The 20,022-nt window shown below is 46.0% G+C and overlaps 1 protein-coding gene across 7 annotated transcripts in view; it reads right to left on the bottom strand.

Annotated features, from left to right (window-relative positions):
* Positions 1-18,024: 18,024 nt before the first annotated feature.
* The window catches only part of DYSF (dysferlin), a 253,752-nt gene continuing 251,754 nt past the window's right edge, over positions 18,025-20,022 (bottom strand). For all 7 annotated transcript variants that reach the window (XM_075188311.1, XM_075188613.1, XM_075188225.1 and 4 more), the window contains one exon: positions 18,025-19,764. In XM_075188311.1, coding sequence (XP_075044412.1) covers positions 19,726-19,764 — 39 coding nt within the window. In that variant the 3' untranslated portion in view covers positions 18,025-19,725. The remainder of the gene's footprint in view (positions 19,765-20,022) is intronic.

The following is a 20,022-nucleotide window of genomic DNA, read 5'->3' as shown; positions in this document are numbered from 1 at the left end:
GCTGGTATAATACATGTGTGAGGGCACTGCTGGTATAATACATGTGTGGGGGAGCACTGCTGGTATAATACATGTGTGAGGGCACTGCTGGTATAATACATGTGTGAGGGCACTGCTGGTATAATACATGTGTGGGGGAGCACTGCTGGTATAATACATGTGTGGGGGAGCACTGCTGGTATAATACATGTGTGTGGGCACTGCTGGTATATTACATGTGTGAGGGCACTGCTGGTATAATCCATGTGTGGGGAGCACTGCTGGTATAATACATGTGTGGGGGCACCTCTGGTATAATACATGTGTGTGTGGGCACTGCTGGTATAATCCATGTGTGAGGGCACTGCTGGTATAATACATGTGTGGGGGCACCGCTGGTATAATACATGTGTGGGGGCACCTCTGGTATAATACATGTGTGAGGGCACTGCTGGTATAATACATGTGTGGGCGCTGCTGGTATAATACATGTGTGTGGGCACTGCTGGTATAATACATGTGTGGGGGGCACTGCTGGTATAATACATGTGTGGGGGGCACTGCTGGTATAATACATGTGTGTGGGCACTGCTGGTATAATACATGTGTGGGGGGCACTGCTGGTATAATACATGTGTGGGGGCACTGCTGGTATAATACATGTGTGGGGGCACTGCTGGTATAATACATGTGTGGGGGGCACTGCTGGTATAATACATGTGTGGGGAGCACTGCTGGTATAATCCATGTGTGGGGTCACTGCTGGTATAATACATGTGTGTGGGCACTGCTGGTATAATACATGTGTGGGGGAGCACTGCTGGTATAATACATGTGTGAGGGCACTGCTGGTATAATACATGTGTGGGGGAGCACTGCTGGTATAATACATGTGTGTGGGCACTGCTGGTATAATACATGTGTGAGGGCACTGCTGGTATAATCCATGTGTGGGGAGCACTGCTGGTATAATACATGTGTGGGGGCACCTCTGGTATAATACATGTGTGGGGGCACCTCTGGTATAATACATGTGTGTGTGGGCACTGCTGGTATAATCCATGTGTGAGGGCACTGCTGGTATAATACATGTGTGGGGGCACTGCTGGTATAATACATGTGTGTGGGCACTGCTGGTATAATACATGTGTGTGGGCACTGCTGGTATAATCCATGTGTGAGGGCACTGCTGGTATAATCCATGTGTGGGGAGCACTGCTGGTATAATACATGTGTGGGGGCACCTCTGGTATAATACATGTGTGAGGGCACTGCTGGTATAATACATGTGTGAGGGCACTGCTGGTATAATACATGTGTGAGGGCACTGCTGGTATAATACATGTGTGTGGGTGCTGCTGGTATAATACATGTGTGGGCACTGCTGGTATAATACATGTGTGTGGGCACTGCTGGTATAATACATGTGTGGGGGGCACTGCTGGTATAATCCATGTGTGAGGGCACTGCTGGTATAATACATGTGTGGGGGGCACTGCTGGTATAATACATGTGTGGGGGCACTGCTGGTATAATACATGTGTGTGGGCACTGCTGGTATAATACATGTGTGGGCACTGCTGGTATAATACATGTGTGTGGGCACTGCTGGTATAATCCATGTGTGTGTGGGCACTGCTGGTATAATCCATGTGTGTGTGGGGGCACTGCTGGTATAATACATGTGTGGGGGGCACTGCTGGTATAATACATGTGTGGGGAGCACTGCTGGTATAATACATGTGTGTGTGGGGGCACTGCTGGTATAATACATGTGTGGGGGGCACTGCTGGTATAATACATGTGTGGGGAGCACTGCTGGTATAATCCATGTGTGGGGGCACTGCTGGTATAATACATGTGTGAGGGCACTGCTGGTATAATACATGTGTGGGGGAGCACTGCTGGTATAATACATGTGTGAGGGCACTGCTGGTATAATACATGTGTGAGGGCACTGCTGGTATAATACATGTGTGGGGGAGCACTGCTGGTATAATACATGTGTGTGTGGGGGCACTGCTGGTATAATACATGTGTGGGGGGCACTGCTGGTATAATACATGTGTGGGGAGCACTGCTGGTATAATCCATGTGTGGGGGCACTGCTGGTATAATACATGTGTGAGGGCACTGCTGGTATAATACATGTGTGGGGGAGCACTGCTGGTATAATACATGTGTGAGGGCACTGCTGGTATAATACATGTGTGAGGGCACTGCTGGTATAATACATGTGTGGGGGAGCACTGCTGGTATAATACATGTGTGTGGGCACTGCTGGTATAATACATGTGTGAGGGCACTGCTGGTATAATCCATGTGTGGGGAGCACTGCTGGTATAATACATGTGTGGGGGCACCTCTGGTATAATACATGTGTGTGTGGGCACTGCTGGTATAATCCATGTGTGAGGGCACCGCTGGTATAATACATGTGTGGGGGCACCGCTGGTATAATACATGTGTGGGGGCACCTCTGGTATAATACATGTGTGAGGGCACCGCTGGTATAATACATGTGTGGGGGCACTGCTGGTATAATACATGTGTGTGGGCGCTGCTGGTATAATACATGTGTGGGCACTGCTGGTATAATACATGTGTGGGGGGCACTGCTGGTATAATACATGTGTGTGTGGGCACTGCTGGTATAATACATGTGTGGGGGCACTGCTGGTATAATACATGTGTGGGGGCACTGCTGGTATAATACATGTGTGTGGGCACTGCTGGTATAATACATGTGTGGGGGGCACTGCTGGTATAATACATGTGTGGGGGGCACTGCTGGTATAATACATGTGTGGGGGCACTGCTGGTATAATACATGTGTGTGGGCACTGCTGGTATAATACATGTGTGGGGGGCACTGCTGGTATAATACATGTGTGGGGGGCACTGCTGGTATAATACATGTGTGGGGGGCACTGCTGGTATAATACATGTGTGGGGGGCGCTGCTGGTATAATACATGTGTGAGGGCGCTGCTGGTATAATACATGTGTGAGGGCGCTGCTGGTATAATACATGTGTGAGGGCGCTGCTGGTATAATCCATGTGTGAGGGCGCTGCTGGTATAATCCATGTGTGTGTGGGCACTGCTGGTATAATCCATGTGTGTGTGGGGGCACTGCTGGTATAATACATGTGTGGGGGGCACTGCTGGTATAATCCATGTGTGTGTGGGGGCACTGCTGGTATAATACATGTGTGGGGGGCACTGCTGGTATAATCCATGTGTGTGTGGGGGCACTGCTGGTATAATACATGTGTGGGGGCACTGCTGGTATAATCCATGTGTGTGTGGGGGCACTGCTGGTATAATACATGTGTGAGGGCGCTGCTGGTATAATACATGTGTGTGGGCGCTGCTGGTATAATACATGTGTGTGGGCACTGCTGGTATAATACATGTGTGAGGGCGCTGCTGGTATAATACATGTGTGTGGGCACTGCTGGTATAATCCATGTGTGTGTGGGCACTGCTGGTATAATACATGTGTGTGGGCGCTGCTGGTATAATACATGTGTGTGTGGGGGCACTGCTGGTATAATACATGTGTGGGGAGCACTGCTGGTATAATACATGTGTGTGGGCACTGCTGGTATAATCCATGTGTGAGGGCACTGCTGGTATAATACATGTGTGAGGGCACTGCTGGTATAATACATGTGTGAGGGCACTGCTGGTATAATACATGTGTGGGGGCACTGCTGGTATAATACATGTGTGAGGGCACTGCTGGTATAATACATGTGTGTGTGGGCACTGCTGGTATAATACATGTGTGTGTGGGCACTGCTGGTATAATCCATGTGTGAGGGCACTGCTGGTATAATACATGTGTGGGGGCACCTCTGGTATAATACATGTGTGAGGGCACTGCTGGTATAATACATGTGTGAGGGCACTGCTGGTATAATACATGTGTGTGGGCGCTGCTGGTATAATACATGTGTGGGCGCTGCTGGTATAATACATGTGTGTGGGCACTACTGGTATAATACATGTGTGGGGGCACTGCTGGTATAATACATGTGTGGGGGGCACTGCTGGTATAATACATGTGTGGGGGGCACTGCTGGTATAATACATGTGTGGGGGCACTGCTGGTATAATACATGTGTGGGCACTGCTGGTATAATACATGTGTGTGGGCACTGCTGGTATAATACATGTGTGAGGGCGCTGCTGGTATAATCCATGTGTGTGTGGGCACTGCTGGTATAATCCATGTGTGTGTGGGGGCACTGCTGGTATAATACATGTGTGTGTGGGGGCACTGCTGGTATAATACATGTGTGGGGGCACTGCTGGTATAATACATGTGTGGGGGGCACTGCTGGTATAATACATGTGTGGGGGCACTGCTGGTATAATACATGTGTGAGGGCACTGCTGGTATAATACATGTGTGGGGGAGCACTGCTGGTATAATACATGTGTGAGGGCACTGCTGGTATAATACATGTGTGAGGGCACTGCTGGTATAATACATGTGTGGGGGAGCACTGCTGGTATAATACATGTGTGGGGAGCACTGCTGGTATAATACATGTGTGGGGGCACTGCTGGTATAATACATGTGTGGGGGCACTGCTGGTATAATACATGTGTGGGAGCACTGCTGGTATAATACATGTGTGGGAGCACTGCTGGTATAATACATGTGTGTGGGCACTGCTGGTATAATACATGTGTGAGGGCACTGCTGGTATAATACATGTGTGGGCGCTGCTGGTATAATACATGTGTGGGGAGCACTGCTGGTATAATACATGTGTGTGGGCACTGCTGGTATAATACATGTGTGTGGGCACTGCTGGTATAATACATGTGTGGGGGGCACTGCTGGTATAATACATGTGTGAGGGCACTGCTGGTATAATACATGTGTGAGGGCACTGCTGGTATAATACATGTGTGAGGGCACTGCTGGTATAATACATGTGTGTGGGCACTGCTGGTATAATACATGTGTGTGGGCACTGCTGGTATAATACATGTGTGAGGGCGCTGCTGGTATAATACATGTGTGGGGGGCACTGCTGGTATAATACATGTGTGAGGGCACTGCTGGTATAATACATGTGTGAGGGCACTGCTGGTATAATACATGTGTGAGGGCACTGCTGGTATAATACATGTGTGTGGGCACTGCTGGTATAATACATGTGTGTGGGCGCTGCTGGTATAATACATGTGTGTGGGCGCTGCTGGTATAATACATGTGTGGGGAGCACTGCTGGTATAATACATGTGTGTGGGCGCTGCTGGTATAATACATGTGTGGGCGCTGCTGGTATAATACATGTGTGTGGGCACTGCTGGTATAATACATGTGTGAGGGCGCTGCTGGTATAATCCATGTGTGTGTGGGCACTGCTGGTATAATCCATGTGTGTGTGGGGGCACTGCTGGTATAATACATGTGTGTGTGGGGGCACTGCTGGTATAATACATGTGTGGGGGGCACTGCTGGTATAATACATGTGTGGGGAGCACTGCTGGTATAATCCATGTGTGGGGTCACTGCTGGTATAATACATGTGTGTGGGCACTGCTGGTATAATACATGTGTGGGGGAGCACTGCTGGTATAATACATGTGTGGGGGAGCACTGCTGGTATAATACATGTGTGAGGGCACTGCTGGTATAATACATGTGTGAGGGCACTGCTGGTATAATACATGTGTGAGGGCACTGCTGGTATAATACATGTGTGAGGGCACTGCTGGTATAATACATGTGTGGGGGAGCACTGCTGGTATAATACATGTGTGTGGGCACTGCTGGTATAATACATGTGTGAGGGCACTGCTGGTATAATCCATGTGTGGGGAGCACTGCTGGTATAATACATGTGTGGGGGCACCTCTGGTATAATACATGTGTGAGGGCACTGCTGGTATAATACATGTGTGAGGGCACTGCTGGTATAATACATGTGTGTGGGCGCTGCTGGTATAATACATGTGTGGGCACTGCTGGTATAATACATGTGTGTGGGCACTGCTGGTATAATACATGTGTGGGGGGCACTGCTGGTATAATACATGTGTGGGGGGCACTGCTGGTATAATCCATGTGTGGGGAGCACTGCTGGTATAATCCATGTGTGGGGGCACTGCTGGTATAATACATGTGTGAGGGCACTGCTGGTATAATACATGTGTGGGGGCACCTCTGGTATAATACATGTGTGTGTGGGCACTGCTGGTATAATCCATGTGTGAGGGCACTGCTGGTATAATACATGTGTGGGGGCACCTCTGGTATAATACATGTGTGAGGGCACTGCTGGTATAATACATGTGTGAGGGCACTGCTGGTATAATACATGTGTGTGGGCGCTGCTGGTATAATACATGTGTGGGCACTGCTGGTATAATACATGTGTGTGGGCACTACTGGTATAATACATGTGTGGGGGCACTGCTGGTATAATACATGTGTGGGGGCACTGCTGGTATAATACATGTGTGAGGGCACTGCTGGTATAATACATGTGTGGGGGAGCACTGCTGGTATAATACATGTGTGAGGGCACTGCTGGTATAATACATGTGTGAGGGCACTGCTGGTATAATACATGTGTGAGGGCACTGCTGGTATAATACATGTGTGTGGGCGCTGCTGGTATAATACATGTGTGGGCACTGCTGGTATAATACATGTGTGTGGGCACTACTGGTATAATACATGTGTGGGGGCACTGCTGGTATAATACATGTGTGGGGGGCACTGCTGGTATAATACATGTGTGGGGGGCACTGCTGGTATAATACATGTGTGGGGGCACTGCTGGTATAATACATGTGTGGGCACTGCTGGTATAATACATGTGTGTGGGCACTGCTGGTATAATACATGTGTGAGGGCGCTGCTGGTATAATCCATGTGTGTGTGGGCACTGCTGGTATAATCCATGTGTGTGTGGGGGCACTGCTGGTATAATACATGTGTGTGTGTGGGGGCACTGCTGGTATAATACATGTGTGGGGGCACTGCTGGTATAATACATGTGTGGGGGGCACTGCTGGTATAATACATGTGTGGGGGCACTGCTGGTATAATACATGTGTGAGGGCACTGCTGGTATAATACATGTGTGGGGGAGCACTGCTGGTATAATACATGTGTGAGGGCACTGCTGGTATAATACATGTGTGAGGGCACTGCTGGTATAATACATGTGTGGGGGAGCACTGCTGGTATAATACATGTGTGGGGGAGCACTGCTGGTATAATACATGTGTGTGGGCACTGCTGGTATAATACATGTGTGAGGGCACTGCTGGTATAATCCATGTGTGGGGAGCACTGCTGGTATAATACATGTGTGGGGGCACCTCTGGTATAATACATGTGTGTGTGGGCACTGCTGGTATAATCCATGTGTGAGGGCACTGCTGGTATAATACATGTGTGGGGGCACCGCTGGTATAATACATGTGTGGGGGCACCTCTGGTATAATACATGTGTGAGGGCACTGCTGGTATAATACATGTGTGGGGGCACTGCTGGTATAATACATGTGTGTGGGCGCTGCTGGTATAATACATGTGTGGGCACTGCTGGTATAATACATGTGTGTGGGCACTGCTGGTATAATACATGTGTGGGGGGCACTGCTGGTATAATACATGTGTGGGGGGCACTGCTGGTATAATACATGTGTGGGGGCACTGCTGGTATAATACATGTGTGTGTGGGGGCACTGCTGGTATAATACATGTGTGGGGAGCACTGCTGGTATAATCCATGTGTGGGGTCACTGCTGGTATAATACATGTGTGTGGGCACTGCTGGTATAATACATGTGTGGGGGAGCACTGCTGGTATAATACATGTGTGAGGGCACTGCTGGTATAATACATGTGTGGGGGAGCACTGCTGGTATAATACATGTGTGTGGGCACTGCTGGTATAATACATGTGTGAGGGCACTGCTGGTATAATCCATGTGTGGGGAGCACTGCTGGTATAATACATGTGTGGGGGCACCTCTGGTATAATACATGTGTGTGTGGGCACTGCTGTTATAATCCATGTGTGAGGGCACTGCTGGTATAATACATGTGTGGGGGCACTGCTGGTATAATACATGTGTGTGGGCACTGCTGGTATAATACATGTGTGTGGGCACTGCTGGTATAATCCATGTGTGAGGGCACTGCTGGTATAATCCATGTGTGGGGAGCACTGCTGGTATAATACATGTGTGGGGGCACCTCTGGTATAATACATGTGTGAGGGCACTGCTGGTATAATACATGTGTGAGGGCACTGCTGGTATAATACATGTGTGTGGGTGCTGCTGGTATAATACATGTGTGGGCACTGCTGGTATAATACATGTGTGTGGGCACTGCTGGTATAATACATGTGTGGGGGGCACTGCTGGTATAATCCATGTGTGAGGGCACTGCTGGTATAATACATGTGTGGGGGGCACTGCTGGTATAATACATGTGTGGGGGCACTGCTGGTATAATACATGTGTGTGGGCACTGCTGGTATAATACATGTGTGGGCACTGCTGGTATAATACATGTGTGTGGGCACTGCTGGTATAATACATGTGTGAGGGCGCTGCTGGTATAATCCATGTGTGTGTGGGCACTGCTGGTATAATCCATGTGTGTGTGGGGGCACTGCTGGTATAATACATGTGTGGGGGGCACTGCTGGTATAATACATGTGTGGGGAGCACTGCTGGTATAATACATGTGTGTGTGGGGGCACTGCTGGTATAATACATGTGTGGGGGGCACTGCTGGTATAATACATGTGTGGGGAGCACTGCTGGTATAATCCATGTGTGGGGGCACTGCTGGTATAATACATGTGTGAGGGCACTGCTGGTATAATACATGTGTGGGGGGCACTGCTGGTATAATACATGTGTGAGGGCACTGCTGGTATAATACATGTGTGAGGGCACTGCTGGTATAATACATGTGTGGGGGAGCACTGCTGGTATAATACATGTGTGTGGGCACTGCTGGTATAATACATGTGTGAGGGCACTGCTGGTATAATCCATGTGTGGGGAGCACTGCTGGTATAATACATGTGTGGGGGCACCTCTGGTATAATACATGTGTGTGTGGGCACTGCTGGTATAATCCATGTGTGAGGGCACTGCTGGTATAATACATGTGTGGGGGCACCGCTGGTATAATACATGTGTGGGGGCACCTCTGGTATAATACATGTGTGGGGGCACTGCTGGTATAATACATGTGTGGGGGCACCTCTGGTATAATACATGTGTGTGTGGGCACTGCTGTTATAATCCATGTGTGAGGGCACTGCTGGTATAATACATGTGTGTGGGCGCTGCTGGTATAATACATGTGTGGGGGCACTGCTGGTATAATCCATGTGTGTGTGGGGGCACTGCTGGTATAATACATGTGTGGGGGGCACTGCTGGTATAATACATGTGTGTGGGCGCTGCTGGTATAATACATGTGTGTGGGCACTGCTGGTATAATACATGTGTGTGGGCGCTGCTGGTATAATACATGTGTGTGTGGGGGCACTGCTGGTATAATACATGTGTGGGGAGCACTGCTGGTATAATACATGTGTGTGGGCACTGCTGGTATAATACATGTGTGGGGGGCACTGCTGGTATAATACATGTGTGGGGGCACTGCTGGTATAATACATGTGTGGGGGCACTGCTGGTATAATACATGTGTGTGGGCACTGCTGGTATAATGTGTGTGGGCACTGCTGGTATAATACATGTGTGTGGGCACTGCTGGTATAATCCATGTGTGTGTGGGGGCACTGCTGGTATAATACATGTGTGGGGGCACTGCTGGTATAATCCATGTGTGGGGGCACTGCTGGTATAATACATGTGTGGGGGCACTGCTGGTATAATACATGTGTGGGAGCACTGCTGGTATAATACATGTGTGGGCGCTGCTGGTATAATACATGTGTGGGCGCTGCTGGTATAATACATGTGTGAGGGCACTGCTGGTATAATACATGTGTGTGGGCGCTGCTGGTATAATACATGTGTGTGGGCGCTGCTGGTATAATACATGTGTGGGGCACTGCTGGTATAATACATGTGTGGGCGCTGCTGGTATAATACATGTGTGGGCGCTGCTGGTATAATACATGTGTGGGCACTGCTGGTATAATACATGTGTGTGGGCACTGCTGGTATAATATATGTGTGGGGGGCACTGCTGGTATAATACATGTGTGGGGGCACTGCTGGTATAATACATGTGTGGGGGCACTGCTGGTATAATACATGTGTGTGGGCACTGCTGGTATAATACATGTGTGTGTGGGCGCTGCTGGTATAATCCATGTGTGTGTGGGCACTGCTGGTATAATACATGTGTGTGTGGGGGCACTGCTGGTATAATACATGTGTGGGGGCACTGCTGGTATAATCCATGTGTGTGTGGGGGCACTGCTGGTATAATACATTTGTGTGTGGGGGCACTGCTGGTATAATACATGTGTGGGGGCACTGCTGGTATAATACATGTGTGGGGGGCACTGCTGGTATAATACATGTGTGGGGGGCACTGCTGGTATAATACATGTGTGTGTGGGGGCACTGCTGGTATAATACATGTGTGTGTGGGGGCACTGCTGGTATAATACATGTGTGGGGGCACTGCTGGTATAATACATGTGTGGGGGGCACTGCTGGTATAATACATGTGTGGGGGCACTGCTGGTATAATACATGTGTGGGGGCACTGCTGGTATAATGTGTGTGGGCACTGCTGGTATAATACATGTGTGTGGGCACTGCTGGTATAATACATGTGTGAGGGCGCTGCTGGTATAATCCATGTGTGTGTGGGCACTGCTGGTATAATCCATGTGTGTGTGGGGGCACTGCTGGTATAATACATGTGTGGGGGCACTGCTGGTATAATACATGTGTGAGGGCACTGCTGGTATAATACATGTGTGGGGAGCACTGCTGGTATAATCCATGTGTGGGGGCACTACTGGTATAATACATGTGTGAGGGCACTGCTGGTATAATACATGTGTGTGTGGGGGCACTGCTGGTATAATACATGTGTGGGGGCACTGCTGGTATAATACATGTGTGGGGGCACTGCTGGTATAATACATGTGTGTGTGGGGGCACTGCTGGTATAATACATGTGTGGGGGCACTGCTGGTATAATACATGTGTGGGGGCACTGCTGGTATAATACATGTGTGGGGGGCACTGCTGGTATAATACATGTGTGGGGAGCACTGCTGGTATAATCCATGTGTGGGGAGCACTGCTGGTATAATACATGTGTGGGGGCACCTCTGGTATAATACATGTGTGTGGGGGCACCTCTGGTATAATCCATGTGTGTGTGGGCACTGCTGGTATAATACATGTGTGGGGGCACCTCTGGTATAATACATGTGTGAGGGCACTGCTGGTATAATACATGTGTGTGGGCACTGCTGGTATAATACATGTGTGGGGGGCACTGCTGGTATAATACATGTGTGGGGGGCACTGCTGGTATAATACATGTGTGTGGGGGCACTGCTGGTATAATCCATGTGTGTGTGGGCACTGCTGGTATAATACATGTGTGGGGGCACTGCTGGTATAATACATGTGTGTGGGAGCACTGCTGGTATAATACATGTGTGTGGGAGCACTGCTGGTATACCATGTGTGGGTGGCACCTCTGGTATAATCCATGTGTGGGGGGCACCTCTGGTATAATCCATGTGTGGGGGCACTGCTGGTATAATACATGTGTGGGGGGCACTGCTGGTATAATACATGTGTGGGGGCACTGCTGGTATAATACATGTGTGAGGGTACCGCTGGTATAATACATGTGTGGGCACTATTGGTATAATCCATGTGTGTGTGGGCACTGCTGGTATAATTCATGTGTGGGGGCACTGCTGGTATAATTCATGTGTGGGGGCACTGCTGGTATAATACATGTGTGGGGGCACTGCTGGTATAATACATGTGTGAGGGTACCGCTGGTATAATACATGTGTGGGCACTATTGGTATAATCCATGTGTGTGTGGGCACTGCTGGTATAATTCATGTGTGGGGGCACTGCTGGTATAATACATGTGTGAGGGCACTGCTGGTATAATACATGTGTGGCGTTGCTGGTATAATACATGTGTGGAGGGCACTGCTGGTATAATACATGTGTGAGGGCACTGCTGGTATAATACATGTGTGGCGTTGATGGTATAATACTGATAAGATATAACATTGTACCTGTCAGTCCTTTTCCGATAAAGTGTATTCCTTCTAATTTCATTTACTCCCCTGATATATCCCAACTGTTGTGTCCGGGGCAGGGCCACGGGGACCGATGTCTTAGGCTCTCTGCTTGGATAATTATTTCCTGCTCGCACTCACTTTATATTGATAGACATTATAGTACCAGAATTTACATTTGAATTCACGTCCTATGTTAAATCTTGGGGGCCCCGACTTCGGCCCTTTGATTTCATCCACAGTCTCCCAGCACACCGCCAGGCTGCACAGAATTAGGACAGGATCCATATTTGGCCTCAGACTGTAAATAGATCAATGACAGAGTGTAATTCTCGCTCAGCCGCAGATTATAATCTCTCCCATATAAATGATTGTACATTCCTGGGTCTGAGACACAAATGATTCACTGGAAACCGTTTCACTTCTGGTGTCGACATTAACATATCGATGGAAACCGCTGTAATGTCTCCCATTGTTTGCTGAAGTTTACTGCAGCTCTGAAACCACAGTAATACAGTCACAAGAGCCCTGTTTCTGATTTAATAAGAACATAGTTGTATAATAATGATATTAAAGACTCTAAAATGACATCTGAATTTCTTTGAAAGCAGTTTACTACAGAATCTGGGCTATTTTGGGTATAAATATATTCGTCTTATGCCCTGGCATCTACAGTTATTGTTCTCTAGCACAGTCAGAGTCTGTCTGCACACAGTTGTCAAGTTCACTTGGAACCAAAACAATTCCTTTTTCTTAATTTTATGTTATCCCTCTGTGCAGACTCGGACCAATTCAGAGCGAGACGTACGCCCATTAGTGTAGCGTATATTCGTGGTTTTATTTGCAGGCGTTCAGGAGAAGTTGTAATTAGCAGATGATGATGATGATGAGCTAGTGAACCGCTTGTATTTAGAGGCTTGTGAACGATTCAAAGACACTTATTGAGACTTTAGTAGTTGGTCGGCCATAGATTATGATTAGCTGGGTGTGTTGTAGTAAAAATTAAAAAAGTATTTTGGTTGTAAATAGGGAATTTGCTCTTGTTGCATTAGTTATTCAAGTTTAAGTGATGTTTGAATAGTGAGCTAGGCGAGCAGACACCATTATATAAACTAGGTTAAGTCACATAACAAGAATGTGACTTGCCATACACCTCATCAACACAAGTGACTCTTCCACCATAATTAACAATGACCACTGTGTCCAAAATAGTGACAAAACCTGTAAGATGATGAGGGCTTATATAACGGCCGTCCACGGTCATTTCAACCTGCTCGCAGTCCAGGCCTGTTTCTCAGATAATGTAGAAAGGCATCTATGACAGCACAAGGGTCTAGGTGGTAGGTTGGAATAAATTAATTTGGTTTCCATCCCCCCTCCCCAAGCACTTGAATACAGCACTGTATTTGAAATGCCAAAGCCAATCGGTACGTCTAGTTCCCCAGCTGGACCTTATGGAGAATAAACACAAACACATTTTTACAAACATTTTTCTTTAATTAAAGACACCCGAAACCTAAGTACAGTGGCTTAGTGGCTAACACTTCTGCCTCACAGCACTGGGGTCATGAGTTTGATTCCTCACCATGGCCTTATCTGTGTGGTGGAGTTTGTATGTTCCCCTTGTTTGGGTTTCCTCCGCATGCTCCGGTTTCCTCCCACGTTCCAAAAACATACTGGTAGTTTAATTAAAAACATAGGAGTGTGTGGACACACTTTTCTGTACATTCCCTGAGGAAGCCCCTGATGGAGGGGTGAAACGCGTTGGGCCTATACATATTGTTATATTTTTCTACAAGCAGAGGACCCATCACTCCTATGTTTTTAAACATTTTATAGCGCTGCGGCAAGTTCCGGCTGTCCGAAACCGGAAGTGCAGGACTTGGAACGCAGGCTTGCTTTCCAAAGCACCAAAATTAAAGGTGTAGCCACTGAAACCTAACACCATCGGTGGTGCACTGTCTCCGGAAAGAGAAAGCTCTCGTTTGTAGCCCTGGCGGGCTCTACGGACTCTGGCACCTCTGTGAAAGACCTTGGGACCTTTACTTGGGTACATTTTTATCCCTACCTTCTCATCGTTTTTATGTGATTTACATCTGCATAATTTTACTCTCTTTTTCTGTAACTACAGTGTATATGATTGAGTTATATTGTGCCTACATAGAATTTTTTCTGATGTATATTTTGGATTTATTTTTGTTTATCACTATTTTTATGTTTTACTTTTTTATTATTTTTTATTTTTATATTAACCCCTGGGATATATCTATTTTCCCTATTTTTTGTACCAAGCCAAAATAAACCCTTTCTGGTTATTTACACAAGTGTCTCCTGTTTGTATATCACCATCAATTTTGGAAATTTGTTGCATTTTATTTCCATCGTTTTGCTGTTATTTCTAGCGCCGTGGGTCAATATTGTGTTTTTATTGGTCTATACTGGGAAGTTTTGGAATTCGTCCCACACTTTGGCAGCTTTATACATATTTTTTAGAGCAGCGCTGTTATCCCTACAATCCTTTTTTTATCCTGGTAGTTTAATTGGCTGCTAACAAATTGACCCTAGTCTGTGTGTCTGTCTCTGTGTGTATGTTATGGAATTTAGACTGTAAGCCCCAATGGGGCAGGGACTGATGTGAGTGAGTTCTCTGTACAGCGCTGCGGAATAAGTGGCGCTATATGAATAAATGGTGATGATGATGAGTGGGGGAAATTTTAGAGTGGAAGGAGAAACGTAGTCAGATAGTGGAGATTGTGTGGGGCCCCCGGTATGGGGAAGCTGTTGTCAGCAGCCCGGAAGAGGAAGTGGGTGAGAAACAGAAACAAGAAGATTTATATGTGGGTGTAAGGTGGTGAGTGAGGAGGATAAAGGGAGCACAGCATATGGAGGTGCAGGCAGGAGAGAAGGGGCAGTGACGGGAAATAGTAAGGGAAGGGTAGACCTGTAATGTGGAAGAGAGAGGATGTGAAGGTGAGTAGGACAAGGGTGGGTTAACGGTAGGATGTGAGTCGGTGGGTTGGATAGCGATAGCTGAATCAGCCAGTAAGGGCAGAGGAGGAGGTAGGTTGTATATAAGATAATTAAGCAGAAGTGACAGAGGGAGTAAGTGATTACAGAACATTCATTAGAATGTTCAACTACATCAACACCCTGCACCAAGCAACATACACAGAATATGTTGGGGTTACAGACACGTCATTAGTCACTGGACTGCAATACCATCCTTAAACAAACAGTCCATATATACATCTGCATAACACAGAACGAATACAAACTGCACATCTGATTGCTGGCAAATTTTACATGTGTTGCGATAATCACCATAGAATATAAATCTGCCTGTTTTAAGTCTAACTGTATTTTCCTACTTGACCTTGTACAGCATCCTTCCCTAGCCAAGGAGATGTGACATTGTGCTCTCAGGACAATGATGCCACCACCTGAACATGTAGTACAACTCAGTCCTTTGCACGGATCGGCACAGAGCGCCAATAACCCCACATATCTCTGTTACCTTTGGCCTTGAACCTTGGTTTTCTTTTGATCTCACCTTATGCTTTATTTAGCTGTATTCCAGGTATATTCTCTGGTCATATCCTATTTCAAATCCTGCAGAGACCTTCTGCACCCTGCAACACACACTGCAAATACTTCCCTTGCTGATTGCGGACCTGAGTCATTAAAGCCCGAAATACTGAGCGCATCGTGACTGCTCAAATTATCAATCAGCTCTACATACTCCGGAGTCAACAAGGAACGCATCTCAAGAGACGTTCCTGGGCAGCACGGTAGCTCAGTGGTTAGCACTTCTGCCTCACAGTGCTGGGGTCATGAGTACATTTCCCGACCATGGCCTTATCTGTGAGGAGTTTGTATGTTCTCCCCGTGTTTGCGTGGGTTTCCTCCAGGTGCTCCGGTTTCCACCCACACTCCAAAAACATACTGGTAGGTTAATTGGCTGCTATCAAAATTGCCCTTAGTCTCTCTCTCTGTGTATGTGTATGTTTAGACTGTAAGCTCCAATGGGGCAGGGACTGATGTGAGTGAGTTCTCTGTACAGCGCTGCGGAATCAGTGGCGCTATATAAATAAATGGTGATGATGATGACTGTTGGAATATAAAATCTCAAAAGAATGCACAGAAGAAAAAAAATTAATGTTACCTGTCAATAATATATAATTATAAATGGAATTTTAATAAAAATGTTTTGTTTTTTTAATGTTTTTTTTTCCTTGGAAAGAACATTTATTAGGCTGTCCTTAATGTCTACTGTATATAACAGACTTTTTTTACAGTTGCTCCTAATTGCAGACACGTTATAGCACGCATACGATACTGACATCACTGCGACGCAGGAGTCAGACTACCCCCATAGCTGGTGCAAGAGATACGGCAGAAAAACAAGAAACATCAAGACGGCCAGCGCTTGAATCAGACGTGGCTGCGTGCCCACGAGCTTGGCACGCCCTCATTGTGCTTTGACCACACGCTTCTTCCTCGTTCACTCCCTGAAATCATAGACTTTAGTAAGAGTCCTTGGCGTCCGCACACACGGCGGCCTTGCCTTCGCTGACGGCCGTATGTCCCACTTCCGGGCATGCGCAGAGTGACTTTGCGTACGATACGCTCAAAATCGTCAGATACGTGCCTTAATGACTCAGGCCCCGCAGCTCTGTTTATCAAAGTATAGTCTGCAGGGAGTTATGTGTGTACTACTGCTGGTTATAATGACATAAGCCAGAACTGTTGTTGTGACACCATAAAGACACAGAAGCTACAGGATGAGTGTTTTCCTGAACATGAAATACACTTATAATAATTGGTAGTGGGTGCTCCTGAGATATAACAAGATTCCTGATACAGAAAAGATTATGTCATCACCCTGTGATTTGTCGAAGTCGTATAATTGGATGAACGAAAGTATATTGGTTAATATTGTTTTAGTGTGCGATTGCACGGTAAAATAAGCACGCACACACTCGCATTACAACATTTAGTTATTTATATAATTCATATTCATATTGGTTCCGTTATACAGTGATTTATGAGCAGATAGTATCTAGTTTATTATTAGTTTATATATTATGATTATATATACACCTTAGTGTTATTTAAAGTTTAGCTTATAGGAAAGGTGTCATGTCTGATATCATTTTAATCCCCTATTCATCGGCAGCTGTCCGGTTCATTCGCCGAAGAGATCGCATATTGCATACTCTAATTATTGATGTTATTAAATAAATAGTCAGAGTGATACCAAACTGTAAAATGCTAATGGACTAGTTGTAACTGGTTTCTGGGCGGGAGAATCATCTGGAATGTTGACCCTCAGACTTAGAGGGGGTTGTTTGAACTAGCCTATGACCTATTTACATTGGACCCACCTGAAGTCTGGACCTATAGAAGCAAGCCACATCATCTCCATTTTTCTCTCTGTAACACTGAATGTATATAATCATAGCTGTGCTCCCACTAGCTTCAGTCATTCTCTGGCCACAGTATTCAAGAGTGAACTACTGTTCACTGGTACCCGTGGGAGCGCAGCGGTATCTATGTATCTTTTGGTATTGGTTGTACTGTACTGTATTATAATCATGTGTTGAATTGTTAAACTTTGCATCTGCTAAAAAAATTACTTAGTGCTTTGGAAACACAATACAATCGCCTATGCAATGCTTATTTGAAAACGATAGAATTACTTTAATAGATTATAACATGTGACATCACTACTCAACTGATATAACCCTGGTGACAGAAAGAATCTCCTCGCGGGGCTGAGCAGTTCTCCTTGATTTTTATTGGATTCACATTTTTCTCAGTTACATGCCTTTGAAATAAAACTTTTTTCGCTATACAGGTCTACATAGCATTTATAGTAATCGTTAGCGTTATAATAAGTCACTTCTATTACAAATCCCTGGACAGGAGACTCCTCAAAAACACAAACATAAAATGTAAATGTAAATATTATACAGTAAGTAGCACTTTGTTTTCTTTGGCTTACAAATCTAATAACTTGAACTACAACATAAATATTATGAAATACAATAATCTGCAGTGATACATTTATAAGATACTGTTACACTGATGGTTTTTGAACTCTTATCTGGCAGATTGGGAAGCTGAAATAACTCAGTGCCTGCAGTAGAAGCAGAATTTGCAGCCAAATGATTAAGATACTTGTTGCAATCAATTTTGTGGGACAGTCTGTTACATTTGCAGAATTGAAAACTCATTACGATCTACCAGATTTAGTGGGAGAAACAACTGTAACTCGTAACTTGAGAGGTAGCAGGAAGAATGATTAGGTATAGCTAGTGAAAGATAATATTACTGATCATCTGACTGCTCAAATTATCAATAAGCTACAACACAAATTGCATAGTTGAACAAGAGATTACTTCACATGCATTAACACAGAGGCAACATTACTCCTAGGGGGAGGTCTGAGGTTTGATGTGCCTCACATTTCACCCTGCAGCGATCCTGGATTAAATATACACACACACACACGTCCATACAGATGCTATCCATTACTGCGCTATGACACGGTACGATTGACAGAAAGCTTACTGATTACCTATTGGCTGGGTCAGTGTAAAGGCTTGGTGCATTCTGGGATATGACCTCTGGTGTATGCGTCTATAGGATTAGCACCCGCTCCAGAGCTGCAGCATAAAGGCACGTGGAAGTTATTTGCTAAAGTGCAGGTATAATACACCCAGAATGCATCTCTTTCCTGAGATACCAGACTGTAGTCACAGGGACTCCCAGAATGGTAATACATCCATTAACGTAGAAGTCAGCGTGTGCAGCCGAAACACAAAGTCAATGTATAAAGCAAATATAAACATAATTATATAGAGAGAATTAAAGCATTGGCTTTAGCCCTTACTTTGCCAGAGTGGTCTCCAACATGTCTAACGAGCTGGAGACATTTCCTAGATGTCTTCCTGTGGGATCCTGCTGGGTGATGAGAGCTTACATATAAAGAGTAGAGGAGATGGAGACATTAGTCTGCACTTATAATTAAACCATTGTCCTCCCATCTGTTATAGTTAAACTACAGTCATCGTTTCATCCATACTTAAAACATAAAGTGGCCATTTATAAGGTACTGAGCATTATCTGTGCCACGTAGCTCTCATCTATATAACTATGGGTTGTTAGGACGTTTCCTCTATCTGCATGGGCTATACTCAGCCTGATCACACGTGTATGGATAATGTTAGGGGTGCAATGTCTCACATGCATAGATATCAGAGGAAACAAGTCCACATCCTTTAATGTCTGGGTGTGACCAGCGTTCCCAGTCACTCTGCTGGAAATAGTGGCAGAAGCTTAGGATGCGTGTATTTATACATAAGGTCATATATGTTATATGTTCTGTACAGCAGCCTGACTGTGGTCTCCAGGAGAAGGATCCAGCCCGTGTACAGGAGTCTTCACATCGGCACGTGCATTCCCTGCCGCAGTTTAATTGAACGGCCTCACCAGTTTCATAGCAGCGTAATTCTGGAAGAGGAGAGAGAGGAGATAGGTTCTTATTAGTAAGAGGAGACTAAGTAGGACTAGACCAGACGGACATGAGGTATTCCTGCTCGAAAATGTCACTAAATCTAAAATACAAGGTCACTGAATATGGACAGAGATGTGGTCATCTAGTTTTACCCCAGGAGGTCTAAGACCTCTCCTCGGGGTCCAATGGTAGACATCAGACTGCCAGACCTTGGAGTCATGTAGAGCTGTGCTCATGGTAGTGGTCGTTATACA

Source organism: Mixophyes fleayi, chromosome 1, assembly GCF_038048845.1.
Source record: "Mixophyes fleayi isolate aMixFle1 chromosome 1, aMixFle1.hap1, whole genome shotgun sequence".
NCBI classification, from domain to species: domain Eukaryota; kingdom Metazoa; phylum Chordata; class Amphibia; order Anura; family Limnodynastidae; genus Mixophyes; species Mixophyes fleayi.
This window is presented reverse-complemented; position numbering and strand designations above follow the sequence as displayed.